Source organism: Solanum verrucosum, unplaced genomic scaffold (assembly GCF_900185275.1).
Source record: "Solanum verrucosum unplaced genomic scaffold, falcon-dt-bn FXZP01000049.1, whole genome shotgun sequence".
Taxonomy (NCBI): domain Eukaryota; kingdom Viridiplantae; phylum Streptophyta; class Magnoliopsida; order Solanales; family Solanaceae; genus Solanum; species Solanum verrucosum.
This window is the reverse complement of record NW_026020221.1, coordinates 105,462-125,817: the sequence shown is the minus strand read 5'-3', so window position 1 is coordinate 125,817 and position 20,356 is coordinate 105,462. Positions and strand designations below refer to the sequence as shown.

The following is a 20,356-nucleotide window of genomic DNA, read 5'->3' as shown; positions in this document are numbered from 1 at the left end:
ACTGGCTGAGGTTGGGGAGCCTTAAAGGAGAGTACCAATAAAATAGAGCACATACATAAATTATAGACAGTAATTTTTGGTATATGATTAGTCTTTCGTTTTCTATGAATGCTAGTGAGGCCTGCATTAGAACATGTATATATTCTTTACTTAATTGAAAAAAAGAAGAAGTTAAAGATTAGGAAAAAAAAAACGAAGTTATAACATCCTGAAAATTTCTAAGTTAAGACTTGAACCATTCTTCATTTGTGAATAAGATTGTACTGAGTGATTCTTAATTTTTCTTAGGTGTTAAGGTCAATTCTTTAGTGTGAGAATGATTTTGGATATGAATTAAGGTCACTAGAGTCCCTGGCACAAAGTTGAGTTGAAAGCTTTCTTACCAATTGAGTTTCAATATGAAATTTTACTTGGGTCAATTTCAAACAATTATATCTCATAGCACAAAAAGAATTAGGTGGCACATGACCTATCAAATTAAAGGTATTTGAATTCTCTTTCCAATGCCTCCAAGTTTACGTCATTCCGAGCTCCCATTTAAAACATATGCTTGTTTTAGTGAAGCCTCTCTTTTAAGGAACCTCAATCGTTTTAGAGGGATAGTTTGGTCTTTTTCCATCCCTTCTAAGCCTAAACACGTTTTTTCTTCACCGAATTAAGGGTCCAATCAGTGTTACAACATCTTTTCAAGTTCTTTAATGCTTAGAGGAATTAGAGCAAGGTTCCAAAAGGAGAAAATGCTAGGTTTCAAGCATCTTCAAGGTTCCAATGATTTTCACCAAGATCCTTTGTTATTTCTAGGTATGTAAGGCTTCTCACAGTGTTGGACTTGGTCGTCCTCACGCCCTACATCTCAATTTAGTCAAGAAATCGTTACATCTAGAGGATTCATTCGTAGTTCTTGATATTGAATTTGGTTCTTTAACAATTGAGGTTTTGATTCTTTTTAATTGAATCTTATAGTGTTGTTCATGCTTAGTATCACAAGAACCCTATTGATTTAGTAAAGTCATGTTTTCTAAAGGAATTGTATGAAAGGTCACATGTATTAGTTTCGAGTTTGAGAAACAAGAAGAGTTTGGGAACGATTTCTCAATTCTAAACTAATTTGGGGTCCTAATTTAAGCTTGAAAATTCATTGGGGGTGCTGGGTAGGGGCCTGGGTGGCGCGCAATGAAAGCGCCAAGGCTGAACTTCAGTAGTTCGGGGTATGGGGCGGCGCACCAACAGTGTGTCGAGGCCTGACTTTTTAAGTTCAATGTCTGGCGCCCTGCGCCAGCAATATACCAAGGGGTCGCTAGGTTAATCTCTCATTGTTTCATTCAACACATGTTCCTTTAAGTTGTGTTCACGTTTCCCTTCTCTGTATTATCTCTTATAGGCTCCAATTACCTTTGAAAATTCCGGCATATCCTAATCACATGTCTTAATGCACGTTCAAAACTAAAGTGAGTTTAAGAGAAAAGTTTGAAAGTTTTAGTTGAGTTATTATTGAGTATCATTTTTAACCAACAATGATCTTTAACTAATTTTCTGAGAAAGCAAAGATAAGTTGATTTTGAGTTCTTGAGTTCCTAATTCTTTTTGAAATTCTATTTCGAGTATTGAGTTTTATATATTGTTATTGAGAATTTTTAGTTGAGTCGTTCATGTCTATATTTCAGCATTAACCCTATGAATTGAGTATTCTTGAGATGAGTGATATCGCTGAGTTTTAAGTTCTTGATTTCTCAAGTTTTGAGTATTGAGTTTTCTATATTGTTATTGAGATCCTTGAGTTGATTCGTTCATGTCTATATTTCAGCATGAACCCTATTTTAAGTTATAAATTTTGAGAATCTTTTAAAGCCAGCATTTGTGTTTTAAAGTGTGGTTTTGAGGAAGTAAAGAGGAGTTTGAGAAAGAGTATAAGAGAACTAATTATTTCCCAAATATTTCATTTTTACATGAAGAAAAATAGTATTATTTTGAGAAAAGAGAAACTTTGATTTCTAAATGAAGTTTATGAGTTCAGAGATATTTCAGAGCAGTTACCTCTTTTAATAGGATAGTTTGAGCAATTATGTCAAACTAGAGGAAGAGTATGTTCTATACATTTGAGTATGAGCATATACTATTAGGAGTAGTATTGAGCACCGATACGGGAATGAGTTCAGACAACTCAAAATCCCCACAAACCATGTATGCCAACATGGGTAAAGGATCATACTTTTCAAATGAATCCTTATTGCTTAGTGGATCCACTTAGTTGAGGTGGTCTATACCCCGACAAGGTATAGGATAATTCTGGCAGGGTGGGCAAGACGCTATATCATCACATATATCATAATAATGGTTGTCGGTTAGAGAATCTCCCAAATAAGAGTAAAGAGTAATTTATTGTATTTTAATAAACATCCTTGAGTTAGTATCTTGTATTTATGAAGCTTTAACCATTGCATCTCTTATTATTGTTTTTGTATTGGAGTTGAGTTGAGGTGAGTATTCTTTTAGTCTTATCAATTCAGTTATTTATGCATTCAGCTTTCCTTACATACTCGTACATTCAATGTACTGATGTCATTCGACATGCATCTATTATGATACAAATACAGATGTTCAAGGGCATCAACAGGCGTGTCGTTGAGATCACTTTGCACTTCAGATAGCTTGGGTGAGCCTCTTTGCATTCTAGGGACTTCACGTTTATTTTCTAGTCAGTGTCTTGAGATGCCATGGGTCTTGTCTGACATCAATCTTGAGTGATAGAGGTTTCATAGATAGATAGAGTTGAGGATTTTTTCAGTATTTACTTTTCCTTGAGATGTTTTTGCAAACTATTGTACTTATGTTATTGACTATTTTACAGACAGTTTGAGTTGAGTATTTACTTTGAGTTTAATTGTTCATAAAATTATGTATTCAAGTCTTTTATCGCTTGAGTAAGTCTTCCGCTAAGTATAGTCAGCCAGGCCAAGGGTTCGCTTGAGAACCATCAATGATTCTTGAGTGTCGGCCACGTTCAGGGTATAGGTTCGGGGAGTGATATAAGCACAAAATTTTTGGGACTCGGGTTTCATCAAAGGATTTGGGACCTGACAGTAATAATCTACTTGACATAGAATAGCAATTGTTAAAGCAGTACTTAAGTGTTGTGAGGACTTAGGGTAATATCTTCTAGATGAGGAAGGACTATAGTTATACTTTAAAAAGTTGATTGTTTTACACCTAAAATTATTTAACTAGAGTTTCGTAAAAGTAAATGGATCAACGTTACGACTTACAATGGGAGTCCACATTCTTAGTTTTGCATTCTCATTGATAAACAACTAAGTATTTAGTTACTGAGCAATAACAAAATCAATGCCTTTTAAACTTTAATTTTCGAAATTGTTTTAGAAATAAAGGTCTCATATGTTTTTGTTACACATACGAATAATATTTTTACCATAATTTTTTGTGAGATTCAACCCCAACCTTATTGGGCTTTATATTTGAACAACGATTACTTTATAATTTATTGATAGATATAATTTATGTGTATCAATGCACACAGAATGACCTTGTCCGTCTCAAAACACTTGTTAATTTTTTTTCTAGAGAATTAATTTGATTAATCTTTTTATCTAGATTAATTTCACATTAAAAACTAAAAATTCAGATATATAAAAACTGTACAAAAATACTACAATATAAATGTCAATTATATTAGTATAATAAAAACTACACTTTATATTTTATTGATAGATATAATTTGTGTATCAATGCACACAGAATGACCTTGTCCGTCTCAAAACACTTGTTATTTTTTTTTTCTAGAGAATTAATTTGATTAATCTTTTTATCTAGATTAATTGATTTAGATTAATTTCACATTAAAAACTAAAAATTCAGATATATAAAAACTGTACAAAAATACTACAATATAAATGTCAATTATATTAGTATAATAAAAACTACACCTTAAAATATTCATTAAAACCACATATTTGACTCAAAAACTTGAAATATAATAAAACATTAGAGTAATATTTTTGTCTTATAAATTGCGACCAAGGAAGTAACAAGTATGGGATGTCGACGTGTCTTGCACACAAGTGAGGTCAGATTTGAAGGTTTTGAACCTTTTTCTTTAATTTTCTTCTCTTTCATACTCAGAAAAGGTTGACTTTTTCTTAATTTTTCTTTAATCTTTATATCCCACAAAATAAAAGTTAAAGAAAAAGAATATAAAAGGTGCCATTATATATTACAAAATAAAAACCATAGTAAATAAAAGGGGAATATGCATGTTCTCAAAGCTTAGCCTTAATGGCTAAGGATTCAACCACAGCATTTATTCCTCACTTTTAACACTCCTTTTTTTTTTTAACTTTCTACATGCTATATGCTAGTTTAACAACTAGCTTTTGTTCTTTTTCTTTTTATTTTTTAAAATTATCTAAATTTGGAATTTTTAAAAAGAAAACATTAACATTGCCCTCATTTTATTCAGTGACTGTAAATTCACAACCCAAAATAAAATAAAATTAGGGCATCTATCTTTTTGCTTCTTTACACGTTACATCAAAAATGATCTTTATCGATAATTAACTAATTATAATAACTTAATTATTGTTAAAAAAGTTTTTTTTTATAGATGATTAACACTCTTTGTAATGTTTCTAAAGTTTATAGCAACATTATATTCAATGGGAGTTAACTAATGTTGATAAACACTCTTTATTAATATGTATATTTATTGCTGCTGAAAAGCAATTTTTGTTATAGTGACATATGATTAAGGTTTGCTATTATTATCTAGACTAGGGGTGATAATTTACTACCCACTACTCATATATATATATATATATATATATATATATGAGTATTTGCCTTATTAGATCCATATGTTTGATGTCTGATTAATTAGGACAGTAATTTCAGCATTAAAAATTGGGTGGTAGTGGAATTATGTGTGATTTACATTTTCGACCAAGATGCTATGTTCGATTCTTATGGTATTTTTCTTATCTACTGGTACTTGTCCACTCTCCAATGAAATTAAAATGAATAAAACTTTATTCTATGCTTTAATAATTTCTTCGAGAAGAAGGTTCTTATTAATCTCTCAAAAGTAAAAAGTTCAGATGCCTAATAATCAAAATACTTTTTTTTCTGTGAGGGAAGAGGCATGAACAATCTCAAGGATACATTCCTGATTTTTACTTTTTACAATGTTTGTTAGGGAAGGAAATATTTTAATTTTTTTTATAAATTAGGAAAATGATTTTTCTAGTTAAAAGTAAAAAAAAAAAAAAAAACGAGTTTCAAAAATAATATTTTAAATTTGATTGTCTCATGCAGTCATGCGGCTGCTACCCGCACTCCATTAATTCTCATCCGTCTTGTTTCACTATTATAGTATTTATTTAAATTATATATTTATAACTATTATGGTGATTATATTTTTTGTTTACTTTCATATTAGAAAATAAGTAAAAATTCTCCTTTTTTTCCTATGGAAAATATTTCTTTTCCTATCAAAATTCAAACACACATAGCTAGCCATGCCAAGTTTTATTTATTGTAACTGAACTTTACCTAAAATAACAATAAAATTATTAAATTTTACCCACTATAAAAAGAAAATCAAAATATATACATTATTATAAGGACAAAATATTCCCATAACTCTATTATTCTATGGATAAAGGTTTATAATTAACTATAGTGGAAAAAAATTAAATTTTAATACGACAAGAAAATTTTACGATTTTACGTTAGAGCGTCGAAAGTTAAGTTATATTAATGTAATAAAAATAATTATGTATAATTCTGTAATTATTTTATAGCTTGTAACCACATATGAATTTAACCCATTGTTTAGATATACATTAAGGGGTCATTTGATAGGGTATATAATAATAGTGTTGAGTATCGTATATTAGTAATGTTGGTATTAGTTATGCTTACATTAGATATGTTAAGATTATTTCTTATGTAGTGTTTGGTTTAGTGTATTAAAAATAGTATGCTTTACATAATTTCAAAAATATTATTTTATTTATAAAAGTACCCTCCACAAATACGATGAAAAAATATGGAAAAAGTTTTGATGAGACGCACATATATCTTTAATTATTTTAATGCAAAGCATTAAAATTCTTTGCATCATTAATTAATATCATAAATTTCTATGTATTAGTTATACATACCTTAATACAAAATAAAATATATACTAATATTTATAATAGTTCTACATAAATTAAAAAGGTGTACTAAATAATTAGATACTAATAATATATATGAATAATTCGTGCATTATTTTTCTAATACACTTTATTAAAATAACCTCTAACATTATATATTGCAGTATTGGTAAGGTACTACATTAGCCATTAGGTGAACAAATATGACAGAGCATCAGAGGCACACCAAGGGAAATAACCTCTAACACTTTATCAAAATAACCTCTTAACATTAATTTTTGGAAAGAGACTTTGTCCCTCATTTTAGTGAGAGAAAGCAAAATTAATGTGTTTATATAGAAGTATTTTCTTGATTTCTAAAGAATTGAGAAGAGAGTTTTTTGTTTTTATTTTTGTGTGTTATTGTCGTCACTCGACTCAACTTCACTTTGAATTTGGTCAATTGATTGATATATTTTTTGAACTAAATTTATTTCATTAATATTAATATTTTACTAATCGATTTTTTCCTTTAGTTTGTTCTTTTGAACGTAACGGAGTTTAATATTTTTTCAGATAGAAATTTTGCGAAATGCCACTAAGAAGATTTACATCTCTTTGTTTTGAACCCAGTATCTGATTGTTGTTATGGTTTCCTTTTTTAGAATCAAATAATAAGAACTTTGATTAACATTTTATGATAAATTACAATTTATAGTATTTTTTCGTATTATTTTTTAATATAATTTTTTTAAATTTAAAATATCATATTAATGTGATTTAATTTAATTCTGAAAATTAATTAAATTGATTTTTAAAAAATGCAACATGAAAATTAAAAAGGGATGAGGGGAGTATGTGTTATAGATTGTGACAGTTTAAGCATGTACCTACTCCTTTGTTCAGTTTTAATTGTTATGTTGCGCTTTTTGAAAATCAATTTGACTAATTTTAAAAGTTGAATTGGATTATATTAATTTAATATTTCAAACAAAAGAATTTAGATATTCAAAATTATAGGAAAAATACTATAAATTGAAATTTTTTACATATCAATATAATGAAAAATTAAATTGTAAAATATTAGTCAAGTTTTTATAATTTGACTCTAAAAAAAATTATGATAATTAAAAGTGGTTAGAGAAACAAATAATTTATGCGTTTTGCCTTGTTTAAAAGCATAATAACTCTCCTATAAATAGGCCAAGATTCCTACTCACCCGACATGATATAACGATCTTCTCTATAATTCATCTGAAACTATACAACAATTTTGCTGCACCTCTACCTATATATAGATACAGCGAATGGCGGTGGAGAGAATCGCCTGCGGCGACGAACTGCCGGAAGGTTGTATAGCTACCGCACTGTCGTTAACAAGTCCGAAGGACGCCTGCCGGCTGGCGCTGGTGGCTTCAACTTTCCGGTCAGCTGCTGAATCTGACGCCGTTTGGGACCGGTTCTTACCGCCGGATTATTATGATATCATTTCCCGGTCCATTGATGGTCCAGATTCACTTAATGTCGGTTCAAAGAGAGACCTTTACTTATACCTATGTGATAATCCTATTCTCATCGACGGTGGTACCAAGGTTAGTAATTTATTCAACTTTTATAGTTAATTGTTTTTTTTCGGTTATTATTAATTTTATTCAATATTCAATTTGTTGTTGTTAATTAATTAAAGTCACATTGGAAGTACTCTTGAACTAAATGCATGCCACTATTTTATCCAGAAAATCAACAAAGAACTAGTAATTATTTATTTCCAATTTTACCCTTAGAAATTAGCATTGATAGAGTGAGCAGTATTTGTTGGATTGGAGAGAGATTTTAGGCTGACTAATCTTGAATCGAGACTTCTGGTCAAGGGGAGAGCATCCTTATCCACTATATGTGGAGAGAGATTACCAATGTATTAAAAGATCAAAGAACAAATAATGATGAATTAGTAAAATAACTCAAGGAAATGCAAATGGCTAATATGGTATGTAAGTAGAACGAGAAGGGAGTATGTGTATTCTTGGTACTTAGCATCTATCAAACGATTTGTTCTGAACTTAAAACCTAGAACTTTGATCGATTGATTAAGCATTACTTCATGCTTTAATTTACCTAATTGGGTGCCTTTCAAATATGAAATCTCTGTGCAAGTTAATTATATACTATAAGAGAAGATCCTACGTCGCTCAAGCAACCAGATCATTCAGTAGTTGAAAGATTGTTCTCATAACTATCTAACAAATTATGAATAAAGAAGCAGAGTGAATTGGGAAAAAGATCTGTTTGATAATTCAATGGAAATTATCCATGTTGCATTAGAGATAAATCTATATTTATGACGTATACCTATGTGTTTAATTTCCCTATTAACACTTTTTGCATTTTTTACTTGAGATAATTATAGTGTACATATGAAAACATAAATTGATGGGGAAATTATAATGATCGAAATTTGTTTCTAGAATTGTTATTTCAAAGATTGAATTGGTCCAGTAAACATAATAAAGACGTTGAAGTCTCTAGTAAAGTCTTGGTCTCGATCTTAAGTCGACTTGAAGATTATTTCATGCATATAGTCGCTATAAACGAACGGTTTGATGATATATATATAATACATCATGTGTGTGAAAATGATAGTCTATCAATGTGAAAAATGAGGTTTCTAGTGTTTGTTGTACTTTTGTTTTGCATGGATATCAAATTAGTAACTTTCAAAACAGTGATATACTTATGGTTTCCATTTCAGGTTGCATAAACCACAGCCTTTCCTTTTCACCATTGTCCCTTTTTCCCTGTCTTTTTTGTCCTTTGACTGTTGAGTAGTAGTAAAGGGAATTGAAGAAAAACAAATAACTAATGGGACCAGTTTGCCCCCACCAATAGATAGTGTGGCTCCACCATCAAAGTTTTAAGTATATGAAAGTGACATTCTTTATCTTTTTTGCTTTTGAATTTTGGTCCATATGTGATATAGTAACTCATTTTGCTCTTGCTTTCTATGCTTAGACCCACACTATATTCATGCTTCATTTTGTTAGTTTCTTAATTGCTAAGTATCCGACTGACATAGTAACTGTTGATGCAAATTAAATTAGAGCTTCTCATTGGAGAAATGGAGTGGAAAGAAATGTTACATGTTAGCTGCAAGGTCGCTGCAAATTATTTGGGTCGACACGCCTAAGCATTGGAGATGGATTACCCTTCCTGAGTCGAGGTATATATTTTAATGCACATAAACACAACTTTTGATAAGTGGTTAGAGAAGTAAGGAGGGCAAAGGCCGCATTTTGTCATTTGATGTTTGATTGATTTTGTGTGGTAATTAAATAGGTTTTCAGAAGTTGCCGAGCTTCTTGATGTCTGCTGGTTTGACATATCTGGCAAAATAAACACCAACATGCTCTCCCCTGACACTAGATATGGCGCTTACCTTGTGTTCACGACAAAATCCAGGACCTGTGGATTTGAAAACCAACCTGCAGAGAGTTCAGTAGGGATTGCTGGGCATGAAAGATATACACATACATTTTATTTGAACCCTCAGGGAGGAAGGAGACAGTACAGATACCAAGTAGTCCCGAGACGGTTAGGAATATTCACCCACCACATGGCTCGCATATTGAGAGAGGAAACGGAAGATGCACCAAAAGGGTGTCATCCTAAGCAGAGAAGTGATGGGTGGATGGAAATTGAGTTGGGAGAATTCTTTATCAAGAGGGGACAAGAAGCTGAAGTAGAGATTAGTTTAACAGAGGTAAAGGGAGGTGACAGGAAAGCTGGCTTAATTATTGAAGGGATTGATATCAGGCCTAAGGAGTAAGGAGGGCAACAACATATCCAGTAAAATTCCACTCAGTGGGGTATGGGGAAGGTAGAGTGTACGCAGACGTAACCAATATCTCCCGGAGGTAGAGATGTTACTTCCATCTAAAATAAAATGAGAAACCTGCCGAGTAGAAGGCTAAAATCCCCAAGTATAATTCTTATAGCGACACACTCGTGGCTGAGATCTATAGAAGGAAGTGCACAATTTTCGTCCTTCTCGTCTCGAGTACATTTGATTGTTTTTATAACGATAGTGCCACAGCTAGCTTGTGTGCACCTACTGATGTATGTATAATGCCTTTGGCGTTTAATGTTTGATGTAATGCGTCCCTTCCGTTGTTTGGCTACTAATATATTAATTTGTTTCAACTATGTGTCTAAGACCGAATGCGGCTAAGTTGTGAATTCTTGTAGTCCGTTTCCAGGATGGCAAAATGAAACTCAACCCGCTCAATTAGTACTGACTTATTAGCTCAATCCATTTCAATCCATTAAAAATTAAGTTGATAGGTAATGATTCATGAGAAATCTTGTCAATATATATAAATAGAGGTGTATGCAGGGGGGGTTACCGGGTTCACGTGAACCCATGCTCCCCTCCTGAAATCATATAAAGTAGTGTTATATTTTTAAAAAATATTTAAATATAAATGAGTGAGCCCACGCTCGAAGTATCATATAATGCAATGATGATTGTATGAACCTCTCTATTTGAGGATAGAAATTTGAATCTTATATCTATCTTGTATAAAAGAAAATATAAAATTGGCAAACACCTAGATAAGTAGTTGTACTTTATATATTATATAGCTTTAATCTTTCAAAATTTTCAAGTTTGTCACATTGTAAATTTCTAATTTTTTAAGCATGACGATTTCTTTCATATAATTAAATCAAATGTATATATTAAAACTAATTTTATTGGATGATATAACATACAATCAATAGGTTCACTCAATCTCAATACTTTTGGCACGGTGTGTATGTATGTATGTATGTATATGTATGTATGTAACTCTATCCAAAGGTATATATACACAGACGTGCCTATTCATATAGGTCCCGACCCTAATCATGTGAAGGCTAATCTCAATCATTTTTGGACCTGTAATTTTAAGATTATAATGTTTTTAGTGATAAGAATGTAGACGTCAAATCGATCAAATTTATATCTTACATACATCCACCTTTTCGTAATAGTGTGACCATCATCACGAAATCATTGAAAAAACATAAGGGATGAATGTAAAATGACATTATGTTAATAATCTCATGCATGCAATGAACCTATTTGATTTATTTGTGGCCTCAAGTGTGATTGTTCATTGTGATTGTGCATGTTGTTTGTGATTGGTGGTTGGCTCGGGATTGCTCTGGTACAAATTTACTAATGGTTAGGTTGGGTACCACGCCTAGTACGAAATATCATCCGGTTGGTTCGGGTACCTGATAGGCCCAAATTACACCTCCCGAAAGAATTATAAGTGGTCGTTGTCAAATAAAGAACCTAACTTTTGGGTTAGGGTCGATCCCACGAGGAATATGATTCATACTTAGGCTAACTTACGATTATCTATGTTTAGTCAAATTATTTCTGAAAAAAGGTAACAAAAAGGGAGGTTTGTAAATAAAATAGCAGCTTGTTGAGTTGTATCAATAAATAACAAGTAAATAGGATTCGTAGTTTGAGATATCAATATAAGATGAAAAAACTAGGGCATAAGTGTTCCCCACAAGCTCTTAACGCAGTATTCCTATTAATAGTAACTCTATCCTAGTGTTAACTTGCAAGGTTGATAAGTTGGGTATCCCTAAGTGATTGGTCCTCCAAGCAGGGAATTTCACCACGTAACTTGGTCCGTCTACATGTGTATACTTTACTAACCCTTATCTTTAACCCCATATTAGCCTTCACATGATTAGGGTCAAACTATTAGATAGCAGATAGACACGTCTAAATCTCTGTTGTTCAATCATTTTCTCATTCATTACTTCTTTGGTCCGGCAAGTAGGAATGAGGCGAGTTCTAACACTGGCCACCATTAAAAAGCATTCAAAACGAAAGGATTAACGATACATGCATACACTATTCTAGAATTACTTAATTATTAGTCATACATTGTTAATTGCTCATGGTTTCCACAACCCTAATTGTAGATTTAGCTACTCATGCTTAAGAATTCACAATTCATATTAGGGTTAATAAGATAAATCATGAACTTACAATTAGAACAGATGAATACCGTAATCTTGAATTGAAAATCAAAAGCAAATTGCATAAAACGAACTCTAACAATTAAGATGCTAAAGTGTTTGCAAAATAATTCCAACAGCCAAAAACAAAGTCTCCAAAAAGGTCCAACAACCCAAAAACGAAAAATACAACTTATATTATAGAAACTAAATCCTAAACCAAGTAGAAAAAGAAAATATAGGAAATTGCGGTTTGGGCAGTTTCGATCGATGGCTGCAAACGACGGACCGTGGATCAGCCAACGGTCCATGGTTCTCCTCCATGGTTCAGCAGTAGGTCAAAATTCTCTGTCTTCAATCGACGGTCATCACTTACGGTCAATTTACAGTCCGTCTGTTTCCTCCGTGGTTCAAGTACTGGAACTCAACTTTCTTAATCAAACGACGACATATGACCTACGTTCGTCGTCAATACTAAGGGGCGTCGTTTGCCTCTGTGGTTCCACACTTAGTCAAACTTCCTTGAACTTACTTTTCATGCCCCTACCTACGGCTCGTCGATCAAACGATGAATCGTGGTTGGGCTCCGTCACTGCCAACTTCTGCTACTTCAGCTCTTTTCTCACTCAACTGCTCCAAACCTATTTCCTGCAAAAATTATATCAAAGTACCATCATATCTAATAACAAAATGCCCAAGACTTACACAAACGTCAAGTATAATGCATCAAAAATATCATAAACTCACGGTACATCAACACCCTCAACTTAAAATTGTTGTTTGTCCTCAAACGACAAACTAAACTCTAAACAACACTCATGTAGAAGCAAACACACAAACTCAAGAAATCATTTGGCTTTCTCTATCAACTATTTCACCCAGTGCAAATCTTCTCATTTAGACTCAATTAGCTAACTCATGCGGATCAAAACATGACATAGACAGACTAAGAGATATCACTACATACACGGTCAACAATCACCAAGATACCAACTTTCCAATAATGTAACTAGTGCCCTTACCACAAAGAAATCATTTTTCTCACACAAAATATGATATTTTAGCTTAAGGATTCAGTAAACACTCACGCTCAGAAGTGAATTCAAATATAGTTAGTGCTCAATACCATAGGCTTGCCCTTATTTTCACTGCATTGACTTTCCAGACTAGTTAACTAGGATCACTATAGGGCTTTCTCAGCTTGTAACATAGGCTCAGGGTCAGGTGTGGTATATTTGGGGTAGTTTAGTGACTTTTCTACTCTTCTTGACATTACATTGGGCATTTACCTCTTTCCACAACCAATTTTGGCATTGTTTTATTTTTCTGACTTATTTCAGCATGGATGTGACTTTAACTTATCATTCTTTCTTGCTTCATTTTTCTTCATATTTTATTCAAGCATTTTCACTCTTTTATTTATTTTGTATTCAGTCACATCTTTTACTATATTTTTTTCCCTTTACAAACAACTTTTTTCATACACTTTTGTTTCAATTTTTCTTCTTCCTAGCCACCCTCAACTTATGTATTTTGCATGAGTTGAGGTGCAGGATGTCCTAGGTAGGACCAGGGCCAAGATTAAGGTAACTTTTGAATTAGACACCCTTAACTTAGGCTTTTGGCCTAAGTTAAGGTGCACAATGTCCAATGAGGGACCAACGCCAAAATATATTTTAGGGAAGGTGAGTTAGGTGTATTGATAGAAATGGTATTCATCAGGCTCAAACATTTGGATCGAATGGAGCATTTATTTCTTTTGGTTGGTTTTTTTAGGCTTAAGTGGACTTATTATCAACAAAGGCCTATGATTATTTCCCAATTCCCAGCCTATATTATCTTAGTAGGACCAACAAGGCAAGTTCTAGATTGGCACAAACTGTATAAATATACAAAATCATCTCAGACACACTTGGCAGATTGTTTCATTATTGAATCATTGAAGCATCTAGTTCAAGTTCTAGCTTAAGTCATGTTATCATATCGGTTCCTATCATGTCATATGAAGATCCAACACATTCAACTCATTAAGCCTACAGATATAGCACAATTCAAAATTTTGGAAAGGTATCATATTTCATGATCTTATGCCATCATGATTTCATTCATTTAGTCTACTTTACACTTATACAATCCTAAACATACCGGTTCAACAGAAATGTAAAACAGTCCATGGGGGAAAATAACACAGGCAAGAAAACCCCGAGGGAGGGTTATGAGTTGGGTTACTCAAACTTCACCCTGCCACTCACAACCCATTTACCCCTTCCAAAAAAAAATATAGTGCAATAATGCATAGGAAAACTGTCAAACAAAGGGTGAAGCAAACCTGTGGCGTGTAAGCGCCGAAGATCCATCAAGATGCGGGTGGGTTCAGTTTCCCGAGACCCGTTGGATTACCAATAGTGACGCTCTCAATATCACCCTTAACAGTAGTGGGATTACCATCAGTAGTGACCCTCGAGCCATATGCTACTCCAGCCATCTCACGTGCTCTCCGCAGCCTCAACTCCTCCTCAAAACGAGACTGTTGTGCCGCCTCTAACTGCTACCACTCTCTCCTCTTAGCCCGTCTGGCCTCATCAGTGTTACTAGTGGGCTTAGAAGAGCGGGTGAACTTCCTAGCTGCACGGGAAGGGATAAGTGGTGGCATCTCATCGCCAAAAAATTCACTCAACACCAAATCATCGGCCTCTACCTCGGTTGTGGGCTCGGGGACATCCTCAATAGGAGCAAGAAGAGCATCAACATTAGATCAGAGCCTATCCAACTCTGTCTAGAAAGTAGTGAGATCAACAGTAGCCCCAGACTGGGGCCTCTCCAATACCCTGAGCTCGAATGCATTCAAACTCTTGTGTACCGTCTTGATATTATCATCCATCATCCTCTCCATACGCGCCTCCAACTCTTCCACGAACCTCTGCATCCATGGTCTCATATGCTACAATAGTGTGGCCATTTGAGTCTCTAATTTCTAGACTCGGGCCACTGTTATCAAAATAGACCTCGAAGGGGTAGTAGCACGTAAAGAGCTCACAACATGATTAGTGGAGGTGGAAGGGGGAGCTCGTGCCTCTGCTGTACTTGCAAGCATAATAGCATCATCAGCCTGCTCAAACTCAACCTGCTCAACATCTCTGGCTAGATCAGCACCCAAAGGAGGTAGATCAATTTGTGGTCTCTTCTTTGGTGTTACAGGGTTAGCCTTATCTCTAATAAGGCCGGCATCAATAATCTTCATTGCCTCAGTCAATCTGTCACAATGCCAAATAGGCACAGTAGCCTCCCTACATAGCTGGAAAATGAGGCAGAGGGAAGGCATAATGGTCGTCATCCTGAACGCCCTCTCATGTATCTCGGCAATCAGAATGCGCAAGAAGTCAATCTCCAGCCCTTCCATAATAAATGCTAGCTTCAACGCTCTATCCCAAGTCACCACGGTGTGTGCATGTGTAGGAGACAACTTTGTCCGTACAATGGACCAGAAGAATTTCACTGCAAAACTCAGGGTTGCATTTCTCATAGGCAAAGTTCTGTCATGCACCCACTCGGTGCCCTCTCCATCATCTGCAATGTGTAGACCCATCCATTTTAATAAAGACTTGCATTGATCGGCATCTTTATGGAAGGCCCTGCTTTGTACAATCCCTATTTTGTAGTCGTACTCTAGTGTGTTAATCGGTAGTGTGTGTGCTGGGTCGTAAATAAAATGGCAGATTGTAGTATCAGAAATGTCCACGGAGAAACCCCACACCAATTTGGCCTGTAGAGGAGGTTGAGCTAACGACTTAGCTCGCGGTGGCATAGTATTCCGCACGGTGGCGGTGTAGGAGGCATAGAACTCCCGGACCGTCTCCTCAGTGTCCTTGCCCGGACTCTTTGCCATCCAATCATACTTTTGCTTTTTGAACACCTCATCAATAGTCGGCACAGTGTGAAGGCTACCCGTAAAAACTCGGCGCTCCTGCGTAATAGTCCGGGCAACTTTCTGCTGCTTATTTTAGTACTACCCATCATAATAAATCTGGAACTACTGATTAATAACGTTTCAAAGACACTTCATCCAATTCTAAGTGTCAACGGTCGTTAATCAGTATAATAACCTAACTAAATGAGTTGGGGTCAAATCCCACAGAGAGTGGTACATGTTTAAGATTCAAGAGTAAAGTACGAATATGTTCAGATCATCCATAAGAATAGATATTTATGAATAAAAACATAATTCAAATTAGGGGGTGACACGAATGTCAAATAAATGGGGTTTTGTTTTAACTATCAGCTACAACAACAACAAAAAATACGAAGATGACAATAATGAGATGGGTTCTTGGGATGTGATTCGATTATAGGATAATGTAGACACATGGGTAATTGCAACTGTTAGGAAATAACTGTAAATTAGTGAATAGGCTAGACTATAGAGGAGGCAAATTTTCTCTAAAACAATTTACCCTGAATCAAGTCGATTTCTCTCGAACATCAACAAGCATGCAAAATAAGAACAATATATGCCTTAGTCCAATCACTCTCTCAAGTGAATGTGTGGAAAAAGGTTTAGGTTTCTCTCTCTCGAGCTGAACCCATAACAACCCAATACCCACAAACCATCAATCAATAATCTTGGTTTTAAAATTTCTCTCTCAAGCAAGCCAAAAACACAAAGGTAAAACTGCATTTGCAACTACAATTCTTTAAATTAAACCACAATTACTGATTGAAATCACTTCTAAACAACAATTAGACTAACAATTAGCAATATTCATAAACTAAATCAGCCCATAATCACATAATCATACCCCAAGAATTGGGGTTTTAGCTAGACATCATAAAAAGATAAAAATCGTTACCAAATTGTGTTTCCATAAACTGGGTACGATTGATTTCGTCTTTACAAAGGTCCAAATTGAAGAATCTCAAAGACTCACTTCCAATTTCTCAAAAATTGAAAACTTCAATTCTTCAAAGCTAAGGAAAAAATGTCTCAAAACTCAGAGTTCAAACTCAAAATTACTCTAATGAATAATATGATGTCAAAAAAATCCTAAACTAAATGTTCAAAAACATATTTATAGTTGCCAAAAATATGTTGCGAAAGACCATTCGACGCAATAAGTCAAGCTCGCCGATCAGCTCGGCTGTTCGCCCTTTGGTCAATGTCCTCGCCTTTTTGCCTTGGCCTTCAGCTTCCTCAAGTTCTGTAACTTTAGGCGATCCAACACTACATCGCGGAACCACTCGGTGATTCACCGACTGCTTTTTTCTCTCGCCAACTTGATTTTCTCCTTCAGGGCTTGACACACTGGAACTTTAGGCGGTCAATTGGCCACTCGGTGACTCACCAAATAGACTTGGCGATCACCAGATTGTCTTGTCTTCCTTCTTTCAACTCGCTTCGTTCCTTTTTGCAGGTTAGTGTCCATACTTTGTTCCTCAATCCAAATACCTGGAAATCAAGGATTTTACATCAGTTATTGGAACAAAATAAGAATTTGAGGACACTAAATCTATCCAAATAAAGCCCTAAATGAGATCAAATCTCGGATTCATCAACACCCCCAACTTAAACTTTTGCTTGTCCTCGAGTAAAACTCAAGTTCAGCAATTCAAAAAGGATGCCTCAAACAGTGCTACACAAGACTCAATCATGAATGTACACAAAAATACTTAACTTACTCATGCAAGGATCAATTGTGCACTCAAAGATTCAAGTTGTGACTCACTATTATCAAAGATTCTCAACTTCACAAGACTTGCTCCAAATGCAAGTTCAAGCTCAACAAAGTTACTCAAATGCCCTCACACAAAGATAATTCCATATTCACACATAATTTTTTCAATAATTTATAGCTCCGAAATCACAATAACTCTCACACTCACAAAGATGAACACATACATGACTTCACCCATAGGCTTACCCTTATTTTCCAATCAACCTTTGTTTCAGCTCACTCAAGATCAAAAAGGTCTTTCTAAGACTTGAAAGGGGGCTGAGTGTAAAGATATGGTCATTTAGGCTCAATGGTTGCTGATGAGTCCACGATTTGGACTCTTTTAGGGCTTTATTTTAATGGATTTCCTCAAATGCATATTTTGTCTCAATAACTATTGTAAATACTTAAAATTTTAGGTATTTGAACTTAGGGACAAAACATGGACACTATGGAGCAAAAAGGAACAAGGCAGCCGAAAAAGCGAAGAAAAGAAGGCCTGAGGATCGCCTAAACCATTGGGTGAGTCGCCGAATGGCCTTAGTCTCGCCCAATGTTCTACTGTGCTGAGCCCTAAAGGAAAAGATCAAGTTGGCGATGAAAGGGAGTAGTCGACGAATCGCCAAACAGTTCCGCAAAGTAGCACCATATCACGCAGTGATTCAAAATGCGAAGATGCTGAAGGCAAAAGCTGAAAGATGATGAACCAGAGCAAAGGGCGGATCGCCGAGTGCATCAGCGATCCTGACTAACTGCGCCGAGTGGTCCACAAATTTTTGAAAACTATAAATACCCATTTAAATCTGTAGCTTAGCATCAAGTTGTAGCAAATTATTACTGATTTTTAGAATATTTGAGTATGAGTTCTTAGAGTTTTTGGAAGACACTATTCTTGAGCTTTGAAGGTTTTCATCTCCAAGGAATTAGAAGTGGTCATCAAAGAAACTTCATCTTAGATGTGTTTAAAGACATTATTTATCGTACCCATTTGATGGAAACACTTTTAGGTATCGATATTTTTCTCTTTTTCATGTCTATGTTGGGTATTGCTCATTGATAGCCTATTTGTTGTTTAAATGTGATTTCATTTAGTAGTTGTGTTTGAACCTAATGGGATTGTAGTTGTAAATACGATTTCATCTTAGTGTTTTTGGCTTGCTCAAGAGAGAGGTTTTAAAATCAAAACTACTAAATCGATAGCTTGTGGTTATTGGGTTATCGTAGGTTCAGCTTGAGAGAGTTAATCCTAGACATTCTCCCACACATTCACGAGAGAGTGAATGGGCTAAGGCGAAGGCTGTGCTTAATTGTTGTAACTTGGTGTTCGAGAGAAACCGAGTTGATTCGGGGTAAGTTGTTCAAGAGAAAATTTACCCCCACTAAAGTCTAGCTTAGTTACAAATGTTCAGCAATTTACTATCAATAACATTTACCCAGTTGTTTATTTTATCCCATATTCCTATCACATCCCAAGAATCACGTCTCCCTAATTCTCATCTTTATATTTTTGCTTTTTTTGGTTTATTAGGTGAATACAAACCTCCCATTGATAATTTACATTCGCGTCATTTTTTTGATCTAATATGTTTGTTTTCGTTAATGTTTATAGCTATGATTGATTAGAACTAAGTTTTACTTTTCTATTTAATTTTTGATTACTAACTGCTCCCTTGGGACTCGAGCCCAACCCATTCGGTTGGGTTATATTACTGCACGTGATCATTGACACTTGAATTAGAAGTTGTGTCTTTGTTTACGTCAAACATTAAAATGGCGCCGCTGACGAGGAGTGGTGTTAATTGAGAATTTTTTGTTAAGTCGAATTTCGTTCTTATTAATTATAAGTATACTCACTTAATTTTTAGCTTTGTGTTTTTCTTGTCTAAGCTTTGAAACATAGGAGGTGAGTATGTCGAGCAGTACTCGCGAGCAAATTGAGTTTCCTCCATTAGAAGTAATGATGTTCAGGGATCACATTCTAATCTTCAAACAATTGGAAGGTAAACGAATTCATGAGTAATGGGCAAGGTTTAAAGAACTTCTAGTTCAAAGCCCAACTCATGAAATTCTCGATATAGTCCTCCTGGATTGCTTTTACAGAAGTCTTGGTCCCGGAAAAAAAGTGTTGGCTGACCAACTCATTCGGGGTGGTATTACACACCAGTTCTATGTGATAGCAGCCCACCTACTTGATAACATGGCTGAAACAAACCAAGAGTAGAGAAGGACTTCATGTTGGCCGCACTGATGACTCAGATAGATGAGTTGGCCAAAAAGATAGCGGAGATTGAAGTCCAATGTAAAAGGAATGACAAACACATCCCTCCTCATGAGAGAAAAAGGGCTAAGGACAATGAGGGTAAACGTATCGAAGGAATGCTCTCGATCATTCTCTACAAGGTGAATGAGCATGATAGGGTGTTGGAAGAGATGAAGAAGAGCATCGAAGTGATGAAACAGATGATTGGTTCTCATTCC

The 20,356-nt window shown here is 34.7% G+C and overlaps 2 protein-coding genes across 2 annotated transcripts in view; both read left to right on the top strand.

The window, feature by feature from the left end:
* LOC125831588 (pentatricopeptide repeat-containing protein At5g01110-like) overlaps positions 1 to 20,356 on the top strand; it is an 809,602-nt gene that overhangs the window by 684,141 nt on the left and 105,105 nt on the right. The window lies entirely within an intron of this gene.
* LOC125831626 (F-box protein PP2-B10-like) lies at positions 7,397 to 10,348 on the top strand. The gene is made up of 3 exons (XM_049510795.1): positions 7,397 to 7,741; positions 9,248 to 9,366; positions 9,483 to 10,348. The coding sequence occupies exons 1-3, from the start codon at positions 7,457 to 7,459 to the stop codon at positions 9,970 to 9,972; spliced, it is 894 nt and encodes a 297-aa protein (XP_049366752.1). The 5' UTR covers positions 7,397 to 7,456; the 3' UTR covers positions 9,973 to 10,348.